This window comes from Muscardinus avellanarius (assembly GCF_963383645.1).
Source record: "Muscardinus avellanarius genome assembly, chromosome: 8".
Classification (NCBI taxonomy): domain Eukaryota; kingdom Metazoa; phylum Chordata; class Mammalia; order Rodentia; family Gliridae; genus Muscardinus; species Muscardinus avellanarius.
In genome coordinates this window covers 110,886,663-110,908,040 of record NC_137794.1, presented here as the reverse complement: position 1 = coordinate 110,908,040, position 21,378 = coordinate 110,886,663, and the positions used below count along the sequence as shown (strand labels likewise).

The following is a 21,378-nucleotide window of genomic DNA, read 5'->3' as shown; positions in this document are numbered from 1 at the left end:
GTCCCTAGGTTCAATCCTAGGGACAAAAATGAATAACCTGTTCACACAGCACTTAAAGTCATCCAACTCATAACGAACAGAAGAGACGTGGAGGTCCCTCCTGCACCGTAAGGATGCTCAAGCAAGCCGCGGTCCTGGGGAGCCGGGGGCACAGTTCTCCCAGAAGGCCCATCTCCCCCAAGAGTCCATCTGTGGACCGACACTGCTGGCACCGGCCACCTGCCCCAACCCCAGCTTGCTTGTGGGCACCTAGGTGAGCCCTGAAGTCACCTGCGGACAAGCCACTCACCTCTCTCCGCTCCGAGGGGCACACAAACGTGACCGTCACTGCGGGGCTGTGATCGTCACAGAAGTCTGGCTTTCCTGCCCCCTCCTTCACGTAACTCAGGACGAGCCTGCACGAGCCGCATCAAGAAAGAGTGTTACCCAGGTTAAGTGATATTCAGTTAATGAACTACCCTGAACAGAGAAACATAACAGAGAAACAGAAACTACAAAGAAGCTAGAGTACAAAAGATTTCCATTTGGAAAAAAAAAAACTTCAAGGAATACCACTGTAAAAGTCAAATAAATAAAATGACCAACATGTAAACTGAAAAAACAAAGAAAAGCTGTTTTCATACCACTATGTCACAAAGAACCCCACTACTGTGTACACCAATTTAAAAATTTTTTTTTTTTGTAAAAGAACTAGCAAAAGAAAAGCAACGCAACTGAGCTGGCCAAGAACAGCCTCCAGGCGTGAGCCAAGGATCTTTTTTTTCAAGCCTAAAGAGATCCTGGAGCGTCAGCCTGCAGTCAGACTGGGACACTCTATGCCCGGAGCCCCTGGCACTGCGCCCCAGGAAGGGCCTGGACTGGTACACAGGTTCCTGTCCTTGCTGGTGGATGCCGCAGGTCCTGTGCGACAGAACAGCTGAAAACAGATGCCCTGTTAGCTCCCTCCAAGGAGCTAGAGCCTCACAGCACCCTACGTTCCACTAAAGCTCGTCAGCTGCCCAGGACTCGGAACCCAACGATCTGTCACCGTGGACAACAGTCACTGTCATGATACATGTGGTGACACCGTCATACCCTCACCTCAGCAGTGGCCGTGGCGACAAGGACATTAGGGGTGAAAAAGGGAAAGCAAAGTGAGCGTGTGGCCCGAGTCCAAGACAATTCTGCTGTCCTTGACAATGTGGCACAAACGTGGGCTGGCCAAAAGAAGACACCATCAGCCAGACGGGATGGCCCTCAGAGGAACCACACGCAGTCTTGGACATCCCATGCCCAGGCTGTGAAGAGATGAAGGTGTTGTCTAAACCCTAGTCTGTGCGATTTCCTTACAGCGGCCAGAGCAAATTAATACAGGCAGCACATGTGCAGAAAGCCTCCAGCACTTTCCAACTTAGGGCATGCTGCAGTGTGCTCTACAGACAAAACTGCAAACTAAAACTGCACGTTCCTACAATCACCCTGGTGCCCCCCTGGTTCCAGAGCAGCCAGATAAAAAGAACCTTCCAAAGGCCCCCGGGATGGGGAGGAAACCAAAATCCCTGACCTATATTCAGAACGTGGTCAGGTACAACACCCTGGAAAAAGACACGTCGTGCCCCGCCGAGGTGCGCAGGCAGTAAGAAGCATACATAAACAGCACAGAGCAGAACAGGAGCAAGCGGCCGCGCTGGAGCGCCGCCACGCCGTTAGGAGGAAGCACTACAGACGCAGGGTCAACCTCACGGTGGCGTGGAACGCATCCAGGGTGTTAGCTCATACAGCAAACAGGCACGAGCTGTGGGCCGGGCCACGGCGTGCACTTCAACTGCTATGAGACACGAGGGGGTAGAAAGTGAGCAGCCAGCGACCCGGCGGTGGCTCGGGGGGCCTTGGGAGCAGGCCTGTCCAGAGCCCGGCTGGGAAGGGACGTGCCACCCCCAAGGGCCAAGCTCTTGTTGAAGATTAACCGCACCCAACCTTGGCGGCGGCGGACTGACCTGTCTTTGCTCACTCGCTTCAGGCCCTCCTTGGGCTGGCCGACGTCGAACGCCTGGCTGCCTCTCAGCAAGCAGGCGGCAGTGCCAGCCGGACAGGCTCTCAGCTGCGGATTCGCGTCCCGGAGCGAGTCTGTAAAACATCACATTACTTTAAAACAGACTGTCAGAAGCGGCGCTCCCGGTACCCTGAGGTCCAGGGCTTGAGGACACAAGTACTGTGGGGTCCAAGCCTCCAGAGGCGACCCTGTGGAGCACAGAGCTCAGCCATCGGAACACCCTGCTCCCTGCGCTGGGCCATGAGAGTGGCCCAAGACAAGGACCAGCACATCACCGTGGTGAGGAAGGTTCCCAACTCTAGATTTCTGCTGCCTTTAACATTACCCTCCTCCTAATCCATAGAGACAAAAACGCAGCGCTCCACAGAGGAGACAAAAGATTCGATTAGAGCAACGACTAGACAGTTCTGGGCTCACGCCCATCAACCACTCTCTGGCTTCTCCACATGCAGAAAGGCCCAGCTGCCCTGGGCGGCCGCCCGGGCTGGGGGGAGGCGAGAGGCCGAGCACACTGGTGCCCAGGCCTCAAGGACAGCCGCATGCCAGCTGCGGCCGTAAGTGCACTGCCTGGGCTCTGCCTGGCCCTCCTCACAGCCGGTGCCACACGCTGCTGCGCTGACTTGTCCACGGTGTCTTCGACTTGCCCCTAAGCTCCAGGGAAGCAGGAATGCCGAGTGCTGAAGGCAGTGATCCAGCCCTAAATCATGTCCACATACAGGGTGGGTTTAAGCACTCTTTCTTCCTGGCCGAGGGACGGACCCCAGCTCCCTGAGCTTTACCTGCCCTATTAGGTCACCCAGCCTCCTGCCACAAGCAACCACCGGCTAAAGAACAGGGGAGCAACCAGCTCCGAGCTCCACACACACGTGGCATCACAGACCCGCTTGACAGGCTGTCTGTTCAGACACGGCACACAGGCACCAGCCGCCCTCCTGGGGCCTCGGGCTAGACGGACCACCTGGGTTCCTGAAGGCAGAGGCAGGGCGAGCACCCGACTGCGAGAGGCGCTCCGCTGCACACCTAACACCGAGCACACGGCACTTGGCGCATTCAAGGTCGGTTTCAGGCACAGGGCAACCTCCTGGTGCTGTGGCTGGGTAGAAACGCCCCCACAGAGCCCACTAAGTAATGCCTGAAGGTGATGTGAGTGAGTCAGAGGGCTGTAATCCCAGAGGTGGCTGAGGCCACTGTAATGGAGTAACTGGGGTACCAGGTAAGCGGCAGGGTGTGCGCGGCTGGCGGAAGCCCGGGGGTGCAGCCTTGGGGTTATGGAACTGGCTCCTGCTCCCCCGGCTGGCTCTCTGGCTTCAGACCTCCACGATGTGAACAGAGCCCATGCTCTTTCCTTGCCTCCCGCCATGCCATGAGATCCACAGTCCCCAAAACCATAAGAAAATAAATCTTCCTGACGGTCCCCGCCTCACATTGACTAAACCCAAAACCGTAAGAGAGTAACTCTTCCTCCCTCTCAGCTGTGCGACCAGGTTTCAGATAACGGCTGCAAGGGATGCTGAGCAGAACACCTGGAGATGGAGGGAGACGGGGGAGGACACCAAAGACCCTAGAGTTCAACCCCAAATGCTAGTAAGTTAATCAGAAGAAAACAACTTTTATAATATCGATTGTTGAAAAATTATAAAAGTAGGTGGGCATGGTGGTGCACACTTATAATTACAGTTCTTAGCGGCTGGGATAGGAGGATCACAGGTTCACAGTCAGCCTTTGCAGCTTAGCAAGACTGTTTCAAATAAAATAGAGTTGGGGGTGTAGCTCAGAGGTAGAATGACCCTAGAATGCCCCTGGGTGTGTGGGAAGTAATATTCATTATCTTAATTGTTGAGAAATAGGTACACAAACAAGATGGTATGCAGTATGTTCATACAAGTATAAATAGTCACACACTAATAGTCATGACCTACTGACCAGTAATGCCCTCATGTATTGGGCTTATTTTTAAATTTCCAACTTTCTAAGCTAAAATCTTATGTATTATGTGAAATATTAAAACATAAAGAAAACACTAAAAATGACTTCCTGATGACTTACTCCTACCAAACTCTGCTCCCAGCCAGCACTGGCAGCAACACCGAGCCTGGCCTACGGGACGCAGCCCACAGGCTTGAGGGCCACACAAAGCCGGCAGCTTAGTAAAACTAGCGACTACTTGAAGGGCTTCGTAACACTTTTCAGGGCCCTTTTTAGATGAAGGCCATTTATTTACAGGCTCCAGGTCATTTAGTGACGACACAAGCTTCTCTCATGTCCCGGCATCTACATAGGAAGGCAGAGAAGTCAACAAGCCCAAAACATGCATAGTGACCAAGTACCCGAAGCCTACGCCGACCCTCAGTCCTCTCCACGCTGCCCACACTCAGAGCTAAGGGACCTGGGCACACAGAGCAGGCCAGACCAAGCCCTCAACTCGGAACCCTGAACCCCAAGTGTCTGGCAGACTTCACAGGGTGTGTTTGGATGGTACTTGCAGGGCAGAGCAAAGGCACAGCATCAGAACTTCCTGGGGGAGAAGGGGAGGGCTGTGCGAAGAACATCTCTTAGGACGAGTTTTCTTCGAGAGCCTAACTGGTTGCACGGAGGTCCAAACTCAAAGGAGGAAGCAGAGATGGCGCAGCCCTTTAAGCAAGCCTTCAGCCCAGGCCTCACGCCCATGGATTCTCACCTATGTCTCTACAGACGTTGATAAATAAAGAAGTGTCGGGATCAGAGTCATCCACCAAGTAGCCACCACTTATCTTGATCAGTGGGTTTAAATCATGCTTCTTCAGCTCTTCATCAAACACGTAGCACGGCACCTGAAAGAGGGAGAGTGGAAACAGCTGGAGGCTCCAGCCGTGTGATGGCCGCACAGCGCACCGGCACCCATGTCCCGCCTGGGCCCAAAGGTCTCAGCTGAACATTGAGCACGTTTAAAACAGGCCTTTGACTTCTCCCCTAACATACTCTTATCCCAACGCTCCCCATCTCAGTACGTGGACAAGCACTCCACCACCACCAGGCCGTGAGGCCACTCTCCACCTAGCTTCTCTCATACTCTGAGCCGACCTCCAGCAAGTCCTGTCAGTCCTCCCTCCCAGCAAAGGCCTAGATCACTCAGGTCCCATCAGCACCGCCCGCCCTCGCCCTCGCCCTCGCCAAGGGAGAGCCTGCCTGCAGCAGTCCCCTGACTGCTTCGAGGCCCTCCTGGTCATGTCCCCACATCTCCTCAACCACAGGACCCATCTTTGAGAGTGAAAGCAGGCCACACCACACCCTTCTCACCACACCCTTCTCAAACAGCTTCCTCTTACACAGGGGATGGGCTGCAGGCTCCTCTGGACTTCCTGCCCTGGGCCCCTGTTCCCTCAGAGCAGCCTCCTGCTACAGGTCTGTCCCTAGAAGCTGGTGTGGCACAGCCCCGCCTCACTCAGGTCCTGGGAGAAATGTCACTGCTGAGGCCGTTTCTGAGACCTTTATCTAAACAGGGCTCCTGCCTCTGACGCCTTACTCACTCGCCTTATTTTCCTTCACAGTACGGACATGTACAATACCAGACCCTGCTATCTGCAGACTGGTCAGTTGCCTCCAGTGGAATGGGAGCTCCTCTGTGCAGAGCCGTAGTCCTAACCAAGGTTTAGGTCACCGCCAAGAACGTAACAGGACCTCAGCCAACATCTGCTTAGTACGTGGAGATAGCTCCTCCCCAGTCCTCAGCAGCTCTAACACAATGCTAACTTATGACCACGCACTCATCCCCATGAACTAGTGGCTTTTTATTTTAAAAATGTCAAGGACCCCATTAGTTAGCAGATCCTGTGCTTTAAATAGTTTCGCTTCTTTCTGAAGCAAAGCATTCATGCCCAAAGATGCACACAGGAATTAAAAAATAAGGGGGGAGGCCTTGGTCACTAATGAATACCATCTACCACCAAGACTTTATTTGAAATACCCCCTGAAATTTCATTTCTAAACTAATGTACTGGTATCACTATAACTACCCCCAAGGAATATTCTAAAAACTCGTGTTATTAATGTTCTGTAATCATTTCAAAGTACTTTTTTACTTTCCATGGATAAATTTCCTAAAATTTTCTTTTAGACTGATGCAATTCATAGGCAGATCTGTGTACAAAGTAAACTGCTTAATATTTAGCTTTCCAGTTTCTGTGAAAGATGCTATCAACCCTGCAGGAAAGCCTCAGCCCACTGACCTTTTCCCAGGGGCCAGCCAGAGTCCAGGGGTTTCATGGAGAGCTAGGCAAGCACATCAAACAGCCTACTCCTCCATGCAGCCTGGGGCAACCAGATCCCTAAAGCCAAGTCTCCCATCACCCGGCCAGCTGCTCAGACGGAAGCACTGCACTGGTGAGGAAGGAGGCTGGAGAAGCTGGAGCCTCCAGGGGTGCACAGCCCCAGCGCAACCCACATCCCCACAGAGAGGTGAGAAAAAGGTTACCCCGATGAGTGAGAACTGGGTTACAGTGAAAAGCAACTCAAAGTGTTCCATCTTGCAAATCTAAGGCTCATCACCTACAAGACCACACAAAAAAGCATTCCCTCCTGGGGGGGTGGGCGGCTGGCTGGGTACACAGGAGCCAGGAAGCCACTCTCCCGGCTGTGCCTGTAGAAAAGGGAGCAGTAGCCTGCAGCAAGAGGTGGGGCCACCCTGGAAGGAGCTCTAATTCCTCCTCATTCTGAAACTAGATCCATTTCAACCAGACACTGGGAAGACTCTAAACCGAAAGGTCTCCAACCCTGGCTCAAAGAAGCCAGTGATTTCAAGCGGTCTCGCTGCCCCAGGTCGGGGGAAGACACGCGCCACGGAACTGGGGTGTGCATCTGGAAATCAGCCAAGGCCTCTGGGAAAGGTCCTCCCACTTTCACTGTACTGCACAGAGCCATGGAGATGCTCAGGAGGCCCGGACTTCACAGCCTGGAAAGAAGGTCACTCTGCAGCGTGGACACGGCACAAACTTAGTCACCGTGGCTGGCACTGTTTGATGTCTATTGATCTTACCTTACGCAACTCTGGTGGGAACACCAGCATGCTGCCTCTGCAATTCAGACGTCCCCAAGACCGCAGGGGAAGGGATGTATGCACACAGCATTTTAAATAATATAATAATTATCTTTAAAAACCCTCTCAGAATATGCTGAAAAAACAGTAATAATAACTGTAGTTTTAAAAGACATGTTTGGAACTACCACAATCTATGCTCGTTGAATCACTTTAAATTTGACAGAGCAAATTTAATGTACTGGAATCACTATAACTACCCCAAGAATATTCTAGAAACTCATGTTATTAATGTTCTGTAATCATTCCAAAATAGCTTTATTACTTTCCATGGATACATTTCCTAAAATTTTTTCTTTTATTTTTATGTTACGTGCTGAAAGAAATAACCTGGCAATAAGATGTGGGAACAAGACTGCTCTGACACTAAAGCCACGGTGCGCTTCTGGAGCGTGAGGAGCATTTTACAAGGAAATAAAATCTCTAATTATCCTTTTTTTTTTTGCAGTATTGGGGACTGAACCCAGGTGCATTCCACCTCTAAGCTATACTCCCAGCCCTGTGTGGGTTTTTTTTGTTTGTTTGTTTGTTTGTTTGTTTGTTGTGGTACTGAGGGTGGAACCCAGAGGCTTTCTACCTCCAGGCTATACTATGAGATCTATTTTATATTTTATTTGGAAACAGGGTCTCACTAAGTTGCTGAGAGCCTCACTAAGTAGCTGAGGCTGGCTTTGAACCTGTGTGATCCTCCTGTCTCAGCCTCCCAAGCGCTTGGATTACAAGTGTGTGCCACTGCACCCAGCTGCCTGGTATTATTATTATTATTATTATTTTTATTTATTTTGATACAGGGTCTCACTAAATTTCATGAAGCCTCACTAAGTAGCTGAGGCTGGCCGCGAACCTGCAATCCTCCTGTCTCAGCCTTCCAAGTTCTGAAGTTCCACAGCCTAAAAGGTACAGTCACACCATAATGAAGCCAGAAGAAAAGGGGCATGCACTTTATTAAGACTTGCTAACGGGGACAGCACGATCTCCGCAGGCATGCTCTTCAGTTCTTTCCATCGAGTAAATCTATCTCTAAGGCAGAAAAAAACCTCAGCTCGTGAACATCCCCATAACTACTCCACGGACTCCCTGAAAGCAAGAATCATTCAAACTGTAATGAAATCTGACCGCATACTCCACAACGGCTCAACAAATGAGAAATGAGTGGAGCCCCAGCTGCCCCCATCCCCTAAAGAGACAACACTTGAGAACAACTGCTAACCTTCCTCACGCAGCTTCAGACCAACCAAGAGAAGCAAACGTTACTGTTTTGAGAAAAATGCAGACTGCGCCTTCCCCACTCCTAACCCCAGACCAACCTAGAACTAAACATCAGCACGCTTTTCCATATATGTTTTGGCTTTGTGTGTCCGAGGTCTCTGTCACACGTATTCATGCTTCTTTAAACACATGAAAACGTAAAATCCCTCTTGGCTCTGGAGCTGTGCAGACAGGGCCAGGGGTGGGATCTGCCTGTGGGTGGCCGACTGAGCTCTGACCTCTCCAGAACAAGCCCGTTTGCTTATTTTGGAAAGCAATCGTTTCATAGGTGTTGGGAGTCACGCCGTCAACTCGACGAAAAAGCGAGCTAGAAGCATCGCCATCGGTGGAGAGTCCAACCTGAGAGAAGGTCCACAGGCTGAGAGGGCCCTAGGGTCCAACGGGAAGGGCAGGCTCAGCCAAGTGGGTGCTGCAGGGTGGCTGCTCTCTCCACTCCACAGACGGCTTCAGCATGATCCACTTCCCTCCACCTACAGCACACTGCCTAACAGCTCCAGTTCTACGACCTGAACCAAAGTTAAATTTGACGTCACCTCCCAAATATCAGCCTGAACCCTTTCTACTCTGGTGCTTCCACTGAGCATCCGACCTGCTCTGTTCTAGGAGGCAACGTTCTGCCCCCTCCACTCACAATGAACACTTTCTTTACCAGACGGCCGTATGTGAACAATCGCTGAGAGTGTATTACTCATCACTTGGTTCTTGGTTCGTAAAGCACCAACGCCTCTTTTCGCCTTTCTTAAGCTATGTGGTATTAGGTCACCAGTAAAAATTACTGCTCAGTACCATTTGTCAGTTCCTGGATCTCTACGATATCTCTGAAGGCAATCCTTAAAAACAGAAAACTAATGGAGAACTGTGAGAGAGATCCATTATCTGAACAGGACAGAAGCTTTAGGACTGGGGTCGGGGAACCCTGGAGGTAGATAAATAAACCTAAGCCTAACCACGTCATGTAGTTTACTGAGCGGCACAGCACGAAAAGCCAAAAACTAAGTTGCCTTATATGGGTGAGTCATTTTATTTCCAATATGAACCAAAATCACGTTTCACAGCTCTGGGTCTCACCAAGTTGCTAAGGTTGGTGTCTTAAACCTGTGACTCTCCTGTCTCAACTTCCCAAATACTAGGCTATCTTGTGACATTTTAAATGTTCTATTCTAAAAATAAGAACAGCTCATAAATAAAATTAACAATTTAATCAGCATTTCAGATCTCGAGGATCTAAGGAATAGACTCCACACTCATCATCTTTAATTCCCTTGTTACCTCTTTTTTAGCTTTAAAGATGTCCTTCTTGCAAGCTGCAGTGGTCCTCCACTCAAAGTAATGCACACATTCTGTAGCCGTGACAAATTCAGGTGTTCCCTATTTTAAAAAAGCAAAATAAGTTACCATACCATCGGTTTTTTGCTTTTGTTTGTTTTGTGGTATTGGGTTTGCACCCTGGGGTATTCTACCTTTGAGCTACAACCTCAGCCCTATTTTTTTTTTATTCTTTATTTTGAAACAGGGTCTCACTAAGTTGCAGAGGGCCTCACTAAGTAGCTGAGGCTGGCCACAAACCTGTGATCCTCCTGTCTCAGACTCCTAAGTATTGGAATTACAAGTGGGCACCACCACACCCAGCTTCATCTATTGTAAGGTTTCTGTTTTTTTCTTTTGTGGTACTGAGGATTGAGCACAAGGGCATTCTACCTCCAAGCTACACCCTCAGCCTTATTTTTATTTTGAAACAGGGTCTCACTAAGTTGCAGAGGGCCTTATGAGGTTGCTGAGGCTGGCCTTGAACCTGCAATCCTCCTGTCTCAGCCTCCCAAGTACTGGGATTATAAGCATGTGGCACCACGCCCAGCTGTCTTTTTTAAAGTTAGCACACAGTAAAAGCTAATGAAAATAAAGGAGCAGCAAGAGAAGGGAACACAACCACTTTAGCTAAATAAGGTCATTAAGAAGTTCTCAAACCAAAAAAAATTAAAAGACACTTTCTGAAATTCCGTTGGAATTTGCATATAACTAGTCCAAAACTGCTCCACTGCCCCAAGAATGCAGGTACTGTGAACTCATGCAGAGTGATGCCCAGGGTCTTCGGCTCTCTAACTCCCAGTGCTCTCTGAGCTAAATGTTAACACAATCAAAACCACAAGTGCGACCTCACGCTTCCTGAGAAGAGGTGTCGCGAGGAGGCAACGGCATCTGACCGAGTCAGTACAGCCCGCAAACCAGGTTCAAGCCAGCGCCTCCTGCCGGACTGTGCCCGGCCAACTCCAGACTGGTCAACCGCGACATCCCTGGGTACGTACGTACGTACGTACGTACGCGCACGCACACACACACACACACACACACACACACACACACACACACACACGGCACTGCAGAAATTAACCTCAACGCGCTTGTGTGTAAATCAAGTTCTTCAGAACTCTGTTTCATGCCTGGTGAAGGCAGAATTCTTGAGGGAAACTAGTTACACAGCAGCTTATTCTGTAATATAAACCTTCACGTTTTATGCTGTTGCAAACATATTTTTTTAAGATCTGAAAGTAAACAAGAATACAACTTATAGGCTGATCCAACATTAACAATTAGCCCTATTTTCAAAGCTCTTCAAGTGAAATATTATGGGGCTAAAGATGCAACAGGGTACCACATTCTGAAATAATATTTAAAAGTAATTAAGTAGACGGGGCATGGATGGTGGTGCATGCTTGTAATTCCAGTACCTCGGAGGCTGAGACAGGAGGATCCAGGTTTGCAGCCAGCCTCAGCTACTCAGTGAGGCCCTCCACAACTTAATGAGACCCTGTTTCAAAATAAAGAATAAAAAAATCAGGCTGGGGTGTGTATCTTGGAGGTTGAATGCCCCTGAGTTCAATCCCTAGCACCACCAAAAAAAAAAAAAGTAACTTAGTAGCCAAATGAGCTTTGCTCAGCCCAACTCTTCCAAACCCTTAAGATTCATAAACCAACTGCTTCTTCTCTTAACCAACAGTTGTTTACTGAAAATTCTTTTCTAAAATAGTAAAGGCTAAAACCAACAAGTCATGTGTAATATACCCAGAGGAAAATAAGCACCATGCTTTATATAATTATGTTCCTGAAAATCCTATTACCTACTAGCCAGGGGTTTTTCTAAACAGATGTCGGTCTCTCCAATTTAATGTAAATAAGAAAATTAAAGAACACACTACCCTAACTCCCCTCAAAGTGAAATGCTGGAGGAGGGGTTTGAGAACGGAGGAATCGTGAGGTGACTTGGCATTACCACACAGCGCTCCACGCTTCGGCCACGAGGCACTCTCCACTGGTTCAACTTGCCCCTGAAGTTGCTTGGGGACATCTTACTTACTGGTTCTTGAGGAGGATAAGTGAGGTTGTATTTTACTTGTGACTTAACTGAGGCACTTGTTCTTCCAAAATCACCTCTATAGCAAGAAAGCCCAAAGAAAAGACGAACTTAACCAAAGAAATGCGTGGCAGGGCACGCGTACCCACCAGGGTTTTCCCGCACAGGAAGGCAATGCTGCTCTGGACTCTGTGGCCTGCGCCCTGCTGATCGCAGCTCAAGGTCGAATTGAACTCCAGAAGTGATCTGGTTGCTGTTTTCAAATCAGAGTCACCTATTTGGAGAAGAAAGGATGAAATATACATCACTACAAAACTATTCCCAAGGACAGGCAAATAAAAGTGGCATTACATTTGGAAGCTCAAATACTTACAAAAATGGTCCTGCCCAGAATTCTCCACCTCGGGAATGGCACCCCATCCACTCAGATCTCATTCAAACCCGGAGTCATGTGTCCTATTAGTCCCTCCTCTGCTACACCCATTGCCTTTGTACAGAAATCCATCCATACCCGGGGTGTGTGTAACTGGGGATGAACTCAGCGGCATTTTACCAACCCCTCACCACAGCCCCCCCCTCACCATGATTAGGGCACCCTGCCCCACCCTGGCCTCGCCCCTCCGCCCCCGACCCTGAGCACCTCCGCCCGCCCCTCACCATGCTCCCCGCACCCATATGCCCCTCGATGTGCACCCCTCGCCCTACCTGCCCCTTGGCGCGCCCCTCACCATGTCTGCCCCCTGGGTGCCCATCATCTCACTATATGCCCCTGAACCCCCCTATCCCGAGGACCGGCCCCATGCCATGCTCCCAAGCCCCACCCATTATTGCTCTCCCCGCCCCCGGCCCGCCCCTCTCTGGGCTTTCTGCCCCAAGCCCCGCCCCCCTCCATGCATCCAGCGCCCCCCCACCAGAAGGCACCTCACCATACTCCCCGTCCCTGCCTCTCACCACGGTCACCGCCCACTGGTGCGCCCCTCGCGGTGCTCCCTGCTCCCCCCCCACGCGCCCCTCACTGTGCTCCCCCACTTTGTGCGCCCATGGTCTTGCTATCCTCTCCCCACTCCGCAGGCCCTGGTCCCACTCCAAGCCCACAGTGCTTCCAATCCCCGCCCCTGGCCTGCCCCTCCTATGCCTCCAGCCCCTCCTCCAGGCCCACCCAGCCACGCCCCTTGTTGGGCTAAAGGGTCCTTTTGGCCTAGGTCAGGAAAAACTTTTTTGTTTTTGCAGTAATAGGGATGGAACCCAGGGGCATTCTACCTCTGAGCGACACCCCAAGCCCTACTTTTTATTCTTTATTTTGAAACGTCTGAGTTGCAGAGGATCTCACTAAATAGCTAAGGCCATTCACAAACTGCGATCCTCCCGCCTCAGCCTCCCAAATGCTGGGATTACAAGCGTGGGCCACCCACCACACCAGCCTCGATTTTTTTTTTCCCCTAGTACTTGGGATGGGACCCAAGAGCAGTCTACCTCCAAGCTACACCCCAGCCCTGTTTTTTCTTTATTTTGAAACAGGGTTTTACTGAGTTGCAAAGGGCCTAAGTAGCAGACGCTGTCCGTGGACTGCTACCCTCCTGTCTCAGCCTCCCAAACGCTGGGATTACAAGCATGTGCCACCACACCCAGCTTCTCAGGAGTTTTGTTTTGTTTTGTTTGCGGGTCTGGGATGGACAGCTGAGGCTGTCCAGAACCGCAATCCTCCAGTCTCAGCCTCCCGAATGCTGAGATTACAAGCGTGCGCCACCAAGCCCAGCTTAGGACTATTTAATTTTTCATATAAGCCTAATGCTAGCAACCACCTCTGACTGCGCAGGCACATCGCCTGAGAACAAAACCACCAGAGGGGAGAACTGGAAGGTTCAAAGAATCAGGGGCTCACCACAGGAAACAAAGGTGTAAGAGAAAAGCATGCCTGAGAGGAGAGCCGTACAGATAGGAAGCCTCTTTTTATGTTAAATATGCAACTACATAGTTCTCTATAATGACAGTCTACACACCATCTACAAGACAATCTAATTTTATCTTTTTTCTTTTCTTTTCTTTTTTTTTTTTTTGCGGGTTTGGGGATGGAACCCAGGGGCATTTGACCTCTGAGCTACACCCCTGCCCTATTTTTTATTCTTTATTTTGAAACAGGGTCTCACTAAGTTGCAAAGGGCCTCACTAAGCAGCTGAGGCTGACTGCAAACGCGATCCTCTGGTCTCAGCCTCCTGAATGCTGGGATTACAAACGTGCACCACCACACCCGGCTCTAATTTTATCTCATATTGGATATTAAAATCACTTCCACTTTTAGCTATTACAAAACAACAAAATAAACTGGACGTGGTTGCACACACTTATAATCCCAGCACTTGGGAGGCTGAGACAGGAGCATTGTACAGTTTCAAAGCCAGCCTCAGCTACTTAGTGAGGTTCTCAGCAACTTAGTGAGACCCTGTTTCCAAATAAAATATAAAATATGTCTGGGAATATAGCCTGGAGGTAGAAAGCGCCTGGGTTCCACCCCCAGTATGACAAAAAAAAAAAAAATCAGGCTAGGAGTGTAGATTGGAGGTAGAATGCCCTTGAGTTCAATCCCCAGCACCACACAAAATAATAATAATAATAATAATAATATACACACACATATACACATATATATAAAAGTATTATAAATGTATACAGTTGTGCGTACAGCCAGGCGTGGTGGCGCACGCTTGTAATCCCCGTGCTTGGGAGACTGAGACAGGAGGATCATGCAGATTCCAAGCCGGCCGCACTGGCTTAAGAGACCAAATAAAAATATAAAATAGGTCTGGGAGTATAACCCGGAGAAGGGTTTCCAGGAACCCCAGTACCACCAAAAAAAAAAAAGTGTGCATCCAGCTGTATCCATGCATTCATACAGAGTCCTTCGCAAAGCTGCGATCGTGTCAGTTTTACTTACCCACTGAGTGATAGGTATCTGTCTTCAAGTCGTGCATACAAACAGCGCTGGATGGCCCACAATGTTTGATATCCACATTTTCACAGATGCTGATTTTATAAAGTATGTTATTTTTGGTATCAACAGCCTCCCATATATAACTAGAAAGAAAGAAAGAAAATTGTCATTGTCACCGATTTACCAATAACCAAACTTCTCTGTAGTTTTACATTCACGCCACATTTGTTTAAACTACCCCGAACCATAAAAGTCACACTTTCTTTAGCCAAAAATACTGAAGTCAAGTATGTTAGGTTGAAATGAAGCCAGGACAGAAACTACTCAAATACCACCTCACTCTGGTAAAATTTGCTCCAAAACCGCCTCAGGACTTACCAATCATCAAACTACTTCACATTCTACCTTTAATAATATCAACTCAGATAAGTAACTGTCAAGAATCATACTAAATATAAGAGGGTAACCTTTTCAATCAACCCAAAATGCTGGAAAGTCAAGGGGATGTTTTTTTACCTCTGTAGTTTTTTACTCTTTATTAAAAAAAAAAAAAAAACAAGCTACTCAAAGCTTTATAAACATGCATGGTGGCATGTGCCTGTAAGCCCAGTACTTGGGAAGCTAGGAAAGGAAGACTGCAAATCTGAGGCCAGCCTCAGCAACTTAGTGTTTCAAAATAGAAACAAAATAGGACAGAGAGTGGCTCCGAGGCAGAACACCCTGGGTTCAGTCTCCAGTACCAAAGAGAAGAGGAGAGAAGACAAGAGAATGGATGGATGGCAGGCAGGCACCGAAGGCAGTCCAACTGCTGGCTTTACCTCTTACAGCTACAGTTCAGATTTGAAACAGCATGATAAAGGTCTGCAATGAGCCAATTATCGGATCCCTCTCGGTGCGTCAGAGCTCTGCTAAGGAAGCGACCTGTGCGTGTGGGCAGGGCCACCTGCTTGTCTGCTCTGTCCCATCCCCTCGGTCTCCACTCCCTCCTGGGAGCACGCTTTGTCCACTTGGTAAAATGGGGCCTTTTCCTCAGCAAAAGCAGGACAGTGCCTAAAAAGTCCTTGCAGAATTCAGGGGGAAGCCTGACTCATTCGACAGCACTGCTGGAGGGGGAAGCGAACCAGGACTGTGGCTGCCAGCTCTGCCCTGAGAGCCCGGGCGGTGGGACCAGCCCTCCCCTCCAGACCCCACCTTCTGTGGCACCCCTGGATAGGCGCCTGCTGCTTTCAGGGCATCTGGGCTGACTCACACAAAACCCCCAGCCAACGCCTCGCCCCCTGCCAGAATGTTCCTCAGGCACCCTTCACCCAGCCACGGAGGAGCCACACAGCCTCGTGGGGTCAGTGGCAAACAAGGCACCAGGTGTCCCCAAATCTAGGTCGGGGCAGCAATCAGACCCATCCCCAAGAAGCCAGGAGACACAGCACACCTGGACACTCAAACAGAGGCGGTGCCTGCACGTGGGGCCCACTACCAGCCTGCAGAACAGGTTCCTCGGGAAACGCCCAGCCTGGGGCGGTTCATCGCAGTGACTGCCCACTCAGCTCTGCGCCCCTAACAGCTTACCCCAAGGAGGATTAGACCTGAGCAGCTGCTGCCCTGCACAGAGAACATCATGGATGCAGGAAGGCTGAGCCATCCGCCTTTCATTAACCCGCACTCCTAATTCATTCGCTTCTGTTTGTTTGGTCCTGGGGATTGAACCCAGGGGCATTCTACCTTTTTTTATTTTGAAACAGGGTCTCATTAAGTTGCTGAGGCTGGCCTCGAGCCTTCGAGCCTCCTATCTCAGCCCCCAAATACTGGGAATCCAGGCATACATCACCACTTCAGGAGTGGTTCTTAAGCACTCCCCGGGAGAGACAAAGGAAACTACAGCCAGGAAGCAGACAAAAGCCCCTGGCCGCAGGGAGCGCACATCCCTGTGGAAAGGAGGGATGGTTAACCAGCATGGAAGCACACAGGATAATTCCACCCAGGAACACTCTCAGAAAACAAACTACAGGACATGGCAGGACGTGACCGTGCAGCACCTGAAACCAGGACGTGTTCTAAAACCAGACCTGCCGTGCAAACTGGCAAGCGGGATGGACCCGGGGAGACACAGTGGGAAGAATATCCAGCAGATGGACCAGCTGCAAGTGTCGAGATGGACTCAGAAAAGACAGAGGGTATCATGGCTGGCACCAGAGGGGTGAGAGGGACCTGGCCACCCCGTCATGCAGGGCCTTGCAGACTACAGAAAGCAGTTGTGATTTTATAACTAAAGCAAAGACCGCAGAAAACCAAATCTCTTCCTAACAATTGAGCTAATGTCTTTATTTGCAGAATATTAGTAAACTTTATTATTAGAGTTATGTACACAACACAATGTTAATCCCCTATTCAAGAACCATGACTAAGTTTTTTTGCACTGCTAGACAGCACATTTAAAACCTTAGCATGGCCTCCGTAAAGCACCTCATGGTCCTAAGCATATCATAGAGGTGCATAAAGGTATAATTTAAAAGGAACCAACTGGTAGGAATCAACTCGAAAGAAATCCACGCAGCCCAGTACAGTGCCACACACCTGTAATCTCAGCTACTTGGGAGGCTGGAGCAGAAGGATCGAAAGTGCGTGGCCAGCCTGGGCAACTAGCGAGATCCTGTCTCAAAGTAAAAATGTTAAAGGGCTGGAGGTGTATCTCAGTGGTGCGGTGCTGGCCCAGCACGTGGGAGGCCCTGGCTTCAATGCCCAGTGAAAGAAAAAGGAAAGGAAGAAGAACCCACAACGTGCCTGAAGCGCTTTCTTCCCTTAAAAGCGGAACTCGCTGCAGCTTTGCAGAGTGACATTCAAGAAGATGAATGTCAAGAACGTGCATTTGGGGAGAAGAGAAATGAAGTGAGGTGAGGGATGCTGTCCTGGTTACCTGAAGCCAGGGCTCCTCCAACACGGCTCCATTGGCATCGTACTTGTTTGACAAGACTTATCAAGGCGTGAGTGGCCTGGGGTAGAAAGGGTGGATCCTAGCCAGGCGTGGTGACGCACGCTTGTCATCCCTGCATTCGGGAGGCTGAGACCGGAGGATCACGGTGTGCAGCCAGCCTCAGCTACTTAGTGAGGCCCTTCACAACTTAATGAGACCGGTTTCAAGTTAAGAATAAAAAAATAAGGCTGGGATGTAGCTTGGAGGTAGAATGCCCCAGTACCACCAAAAAAAAAAAAAAAAAAAAGGAAAAGGAAAATGAGATGAACACATCATTATAACAAGGAGAAAACTGAAAATCTTACTTTTTTATTTTTTTGGTGGTAGTGGGGGTGGAACCCAGGGGCTTTTCTACCTCCTGGCTATACTCCCAAATCTGTTTTATATTTTACTTGGAAACAGGGTCTCACTAAGCTGCTGAAAGCCTCACTAAGTAGCTGAGGCTGCCTTCAAACCTGTACCATCCTCCTGTCTCAGCCTCCCAAGCATGGGGATTACAAGTGTGCGCCACCACGCCCGGCTAAAATCTTACTTTTAACGAGACAAAAACTCTGGAAGAAAACATCGCTGAGTTGTGTAGATACTGAGTTGTGTAGATATGCAGTCTTCACTCACACACGAAAGACCATTGAAATATCTGCAGCAGCCAGCAAAAAAAGCAGAAGTGAGCAGCCCAGTGGGCATTTCCTGGAAACTATCAATCCCTTCCAAGTCAGTTTTCTAAGAATCCCAGACTCCACGCCGACGACTCCATGCCCACGCCATCCCCTCTGAGGGGAGGTGGGCAAGCCAGCTGAGGCCCGGAAGCAGCGGATCACCTGGACACACATCCCTGCCCCCTACGCCCCACCCTGAAGGTGGCACCTGCCCCAGCAAGGCTTGCTCTTCTGGACACCAAGCCCCAAGTGCAAGAGCTATGGTTCTGAAAACTAGCAGCCGCAAGCCAAACCTGCCCGCTCCTGTCAAAGCCAGCTGACACCGCAGACACTGCCACAGGCCCCTCTGGCTCGGAGCCTCTCCTGGGCCTCCCACTCAGCCCCTGGGCCAAGCGTCTTCCAGGCAGCTGTGACCTGCTCACAAGGTCCTGAGGACAGTGAAGTCCGCGCTCCCAGAACCACAACCAGCAGAAGCAGAACCACTACTTTTTTTCTTCGAGTACATATTAATGTCTTGCTCACAAAAAGCAAAAATGGAGGTAGAGGTGGGAAGATCTGTGTTCTCTAACTCAAGTCATGCCTCAGTCACTGTGGCCGGGTGCCCAAGGCTGCCCCAAGGCCCCAGCACCTGAGACCCAACAGAACCCCGTGCACTCACGGGTTGGGCGAGAAGGGAACCGAGCACGCCCAAGGGCGCTGACCCCCAGGCCCCCAGCCAAGACCCTCCACGTGTGACAAAGCCGGGCACGACTCGGGTCCTCGGCCCCCCGGCCCCCAGGGAGGTGGCAGCTGGCCCACCAAAGCCAAACATTTGTTTTCCACTTTCGACTCTCCTCGACTTTCCAGAAAACATTTATTTAGCTTCAGTCCCAACACTAAAACTGCCAACATCGCACCAAACACTGCTTTAAACCCTCACACAATGGGTGCCACTAAGTGCATGAAGATTCCCACGTTCCTATTACACGATGCAGCCAACCATCCACAGAATGATTTGATCCACTAAAAAACTAATTAGGCAAGAAAATTAATGTCAGCCCTGAGCAGGACAGCTACTTCAGCCATGTATAGAATTCCTTTCTCCAGTGTAATGTCACCGTTCACAGGGGTGATGGAGGGCGGCAGGCTCCCCCAGGTGTCTGCACCCAGGAAGATGGCCTCCAGGAGAAGCCGCAGCCCTCTGAAGACTCATCCCGTCTGAGAGCCAGCAGGCCCCGGGTTCCCCGGCTCAGGTGCCGTGGCTCCCAGCCCAGTTCTGCATCCTCCTCTGCAGCCCGAGTTGCCCTGGCAACCTCTATCCCCACACCCACAGGCTTCCTGGAGTACAGCCGGGCGCCTGCCACTCCCTCCCCTGGCCACCCTCAAGTAACTGTAGGCTCTGCTCTCATCTCAGACCCACACTCTCCTCTGACTGACCACTGGGCTCAAGAAGAGTCCGAGGGCAAGTGCCACGAGTGACCCGGGAACACCCTAAATCAAGCCTCAGCCCAGTGGGAACGGGAGTCACATGCCCAATGGCCTGACAGGGACTCTCGGACCCTAAAGTCACTGTGTCCTGAACACACTTGAGGTGGGCAATTAATTTAACCGTGAGAGCCAAGCAGGCAGCCGGAGTCTGCCCTCCTTCTGGAGCGCTCCCGCTGCCAGATCCTGCCAAGCTGTCCTGGAGGGTAAGGCCACCACAGCTGGGCAGCGGCTCGGACGCTCCCTCTGAACTCCTTTGGTTTAAACTTCATAATATCCTGCAAGGTTGGCAGAGTAACAGAAGGACACAGAGAACAGACGGACTGTCGCCCAACCCAGAGACAGGAAGGCGCTTGTTTCTGCTTTCCCAATTCTGTTCCTGTAAACGACACCTATAAAACCGTGCTGCTCAGGCTGAGCATCTGAGCAGCAGCAGCAGCAAAGAAGCAAATCCATCCTGTCAGCCCAGCGAGGCCGAGGCAGCCACCTCCCCCGACCGGGCTCCACAGACACCCAGAGAAGCCCCTAGAGACACTGCAGGGGAACAGCTATACCACGCTCTTAAGGCATGTGACACTGGAACCTTAGTGTCGTACTTCTGCAGGTTTTCATGCATGTCCTCTCTGAATCCTGCAAAACGTGGAGTCTATTTTCAAAACAGCTGACATTGAAATAAAGACGACCCTCAGCAACTTAGCAAGACCCTGTTCCAAAATAAAAAATAAAGAGCTGGGGGTTTCGCTCAGAGGTAGAATGGCCCTAGGTTCAATCCCCAGTACCAAAAAATATATAAAGTATATAAAATTCTATGATCAAAATGTATAGGATGAGCCGGGCGTGGTGGCGCACAAGCTTGGGAGGCAGAGACAGGAGGATCGCGCAGGTTCGAAGCCAGCCACGGGCGCTGGTTTAGGAGACCCTGTTTCCAAATAAAAATGTAAAAAAATAGGTCTGGGAGTGTAGCCCGGAGGTAGAAGGGCTTCCAGGAACCCCAGTACCACAAAAAAAAAAAAATGTATAGGATGCAGCTGGGCGTGGTGGTGCACACTTGTCATCCCAGCACTTGGGAGGCTGAGACAGGAGATCGTGGTTCATGGCCAGCCTCAGCTACTGAGTGAGGCCCTTCGCAACTCAGTGAGACCCTGTTCAAAATAAAGAATAAAAAATAGGGCTGGGGGTGTAGCTCGAAGGTAGAATGCCCCTGGGTTCCATTCCTAGTACCACACACACACACACACACACACACACAAAAAAAAAAAAAAAAAAAAAATTGGATAAGATGCCCAATCCCTAAAAGACTTCCCTCCCTCCAACACTTCATGCATCATTCTGTCCCTTCTTCACTGTCACAGGTCCACATCCTCTGAAGTGTACCCTAGTTCCCGCCACACTCCCTGTGAATCTTTGGTACATAGCTATTAAACATTTTATTAGCCAGGCATGGTGGCACTCTCTTGTAATCCCAGTACTTAGGAGGCTGAGACAGGAGGATCGCGCAGGTTCGAAGCCAGCCTCAGCTACTTAGTGAGGCTCTCAGCAATCTAGTGAGACCCTGTTTCCAAATAAAATATAAAATAGGTCTGGGAGTATAGCCCAGAAGTAAAAAGCCCCTGGGTTCCATACCCGGTACCACACACAC

General features: G+C 50.1%; 1 protein-coding gene across 1 annotated transcript in view; it reads right to left on the bottom strand.

Annotated features, from left to right (window-relative positions):
• Positions 1 to 21,378, bottom strand: part of IGF2R (insulin like growth factor 2 receptor) — a gene marked incomplete at both ends in the record, with an annotated part of 92,728 nt that overhangs the window by 59,718 nt on the left and 11,632 nt on the right. Inside the window, 6 exons of the mRNA XM_080700474.1 lie at positions 290 to 395; positions 1,977 to 2,106; positions 4,710 to 4,842; positions 9,642 to 9,740; positions 11,871 to 11,995; positions 14,655 to 14,794. Of these exons, the coding sequence (XP_080556600.1) occupies positions 290 to 395; positions 1,977 to 2,106; positions 4,710 to 4,842; positions 9,642 to 9,740; positions 11,871 to 11,995; positions 14,655 to 14,794 (733 nt within the window). The remainder of the gene's footprint in view (positions 1 to 289; positions 396 to 1,976; positions 2,107 to 4,709; positions 4,843 to 9,641; positions 9,741 to 11,870; positions 11,996 to 14,654; positions 14,795 to 21,378) is intronic.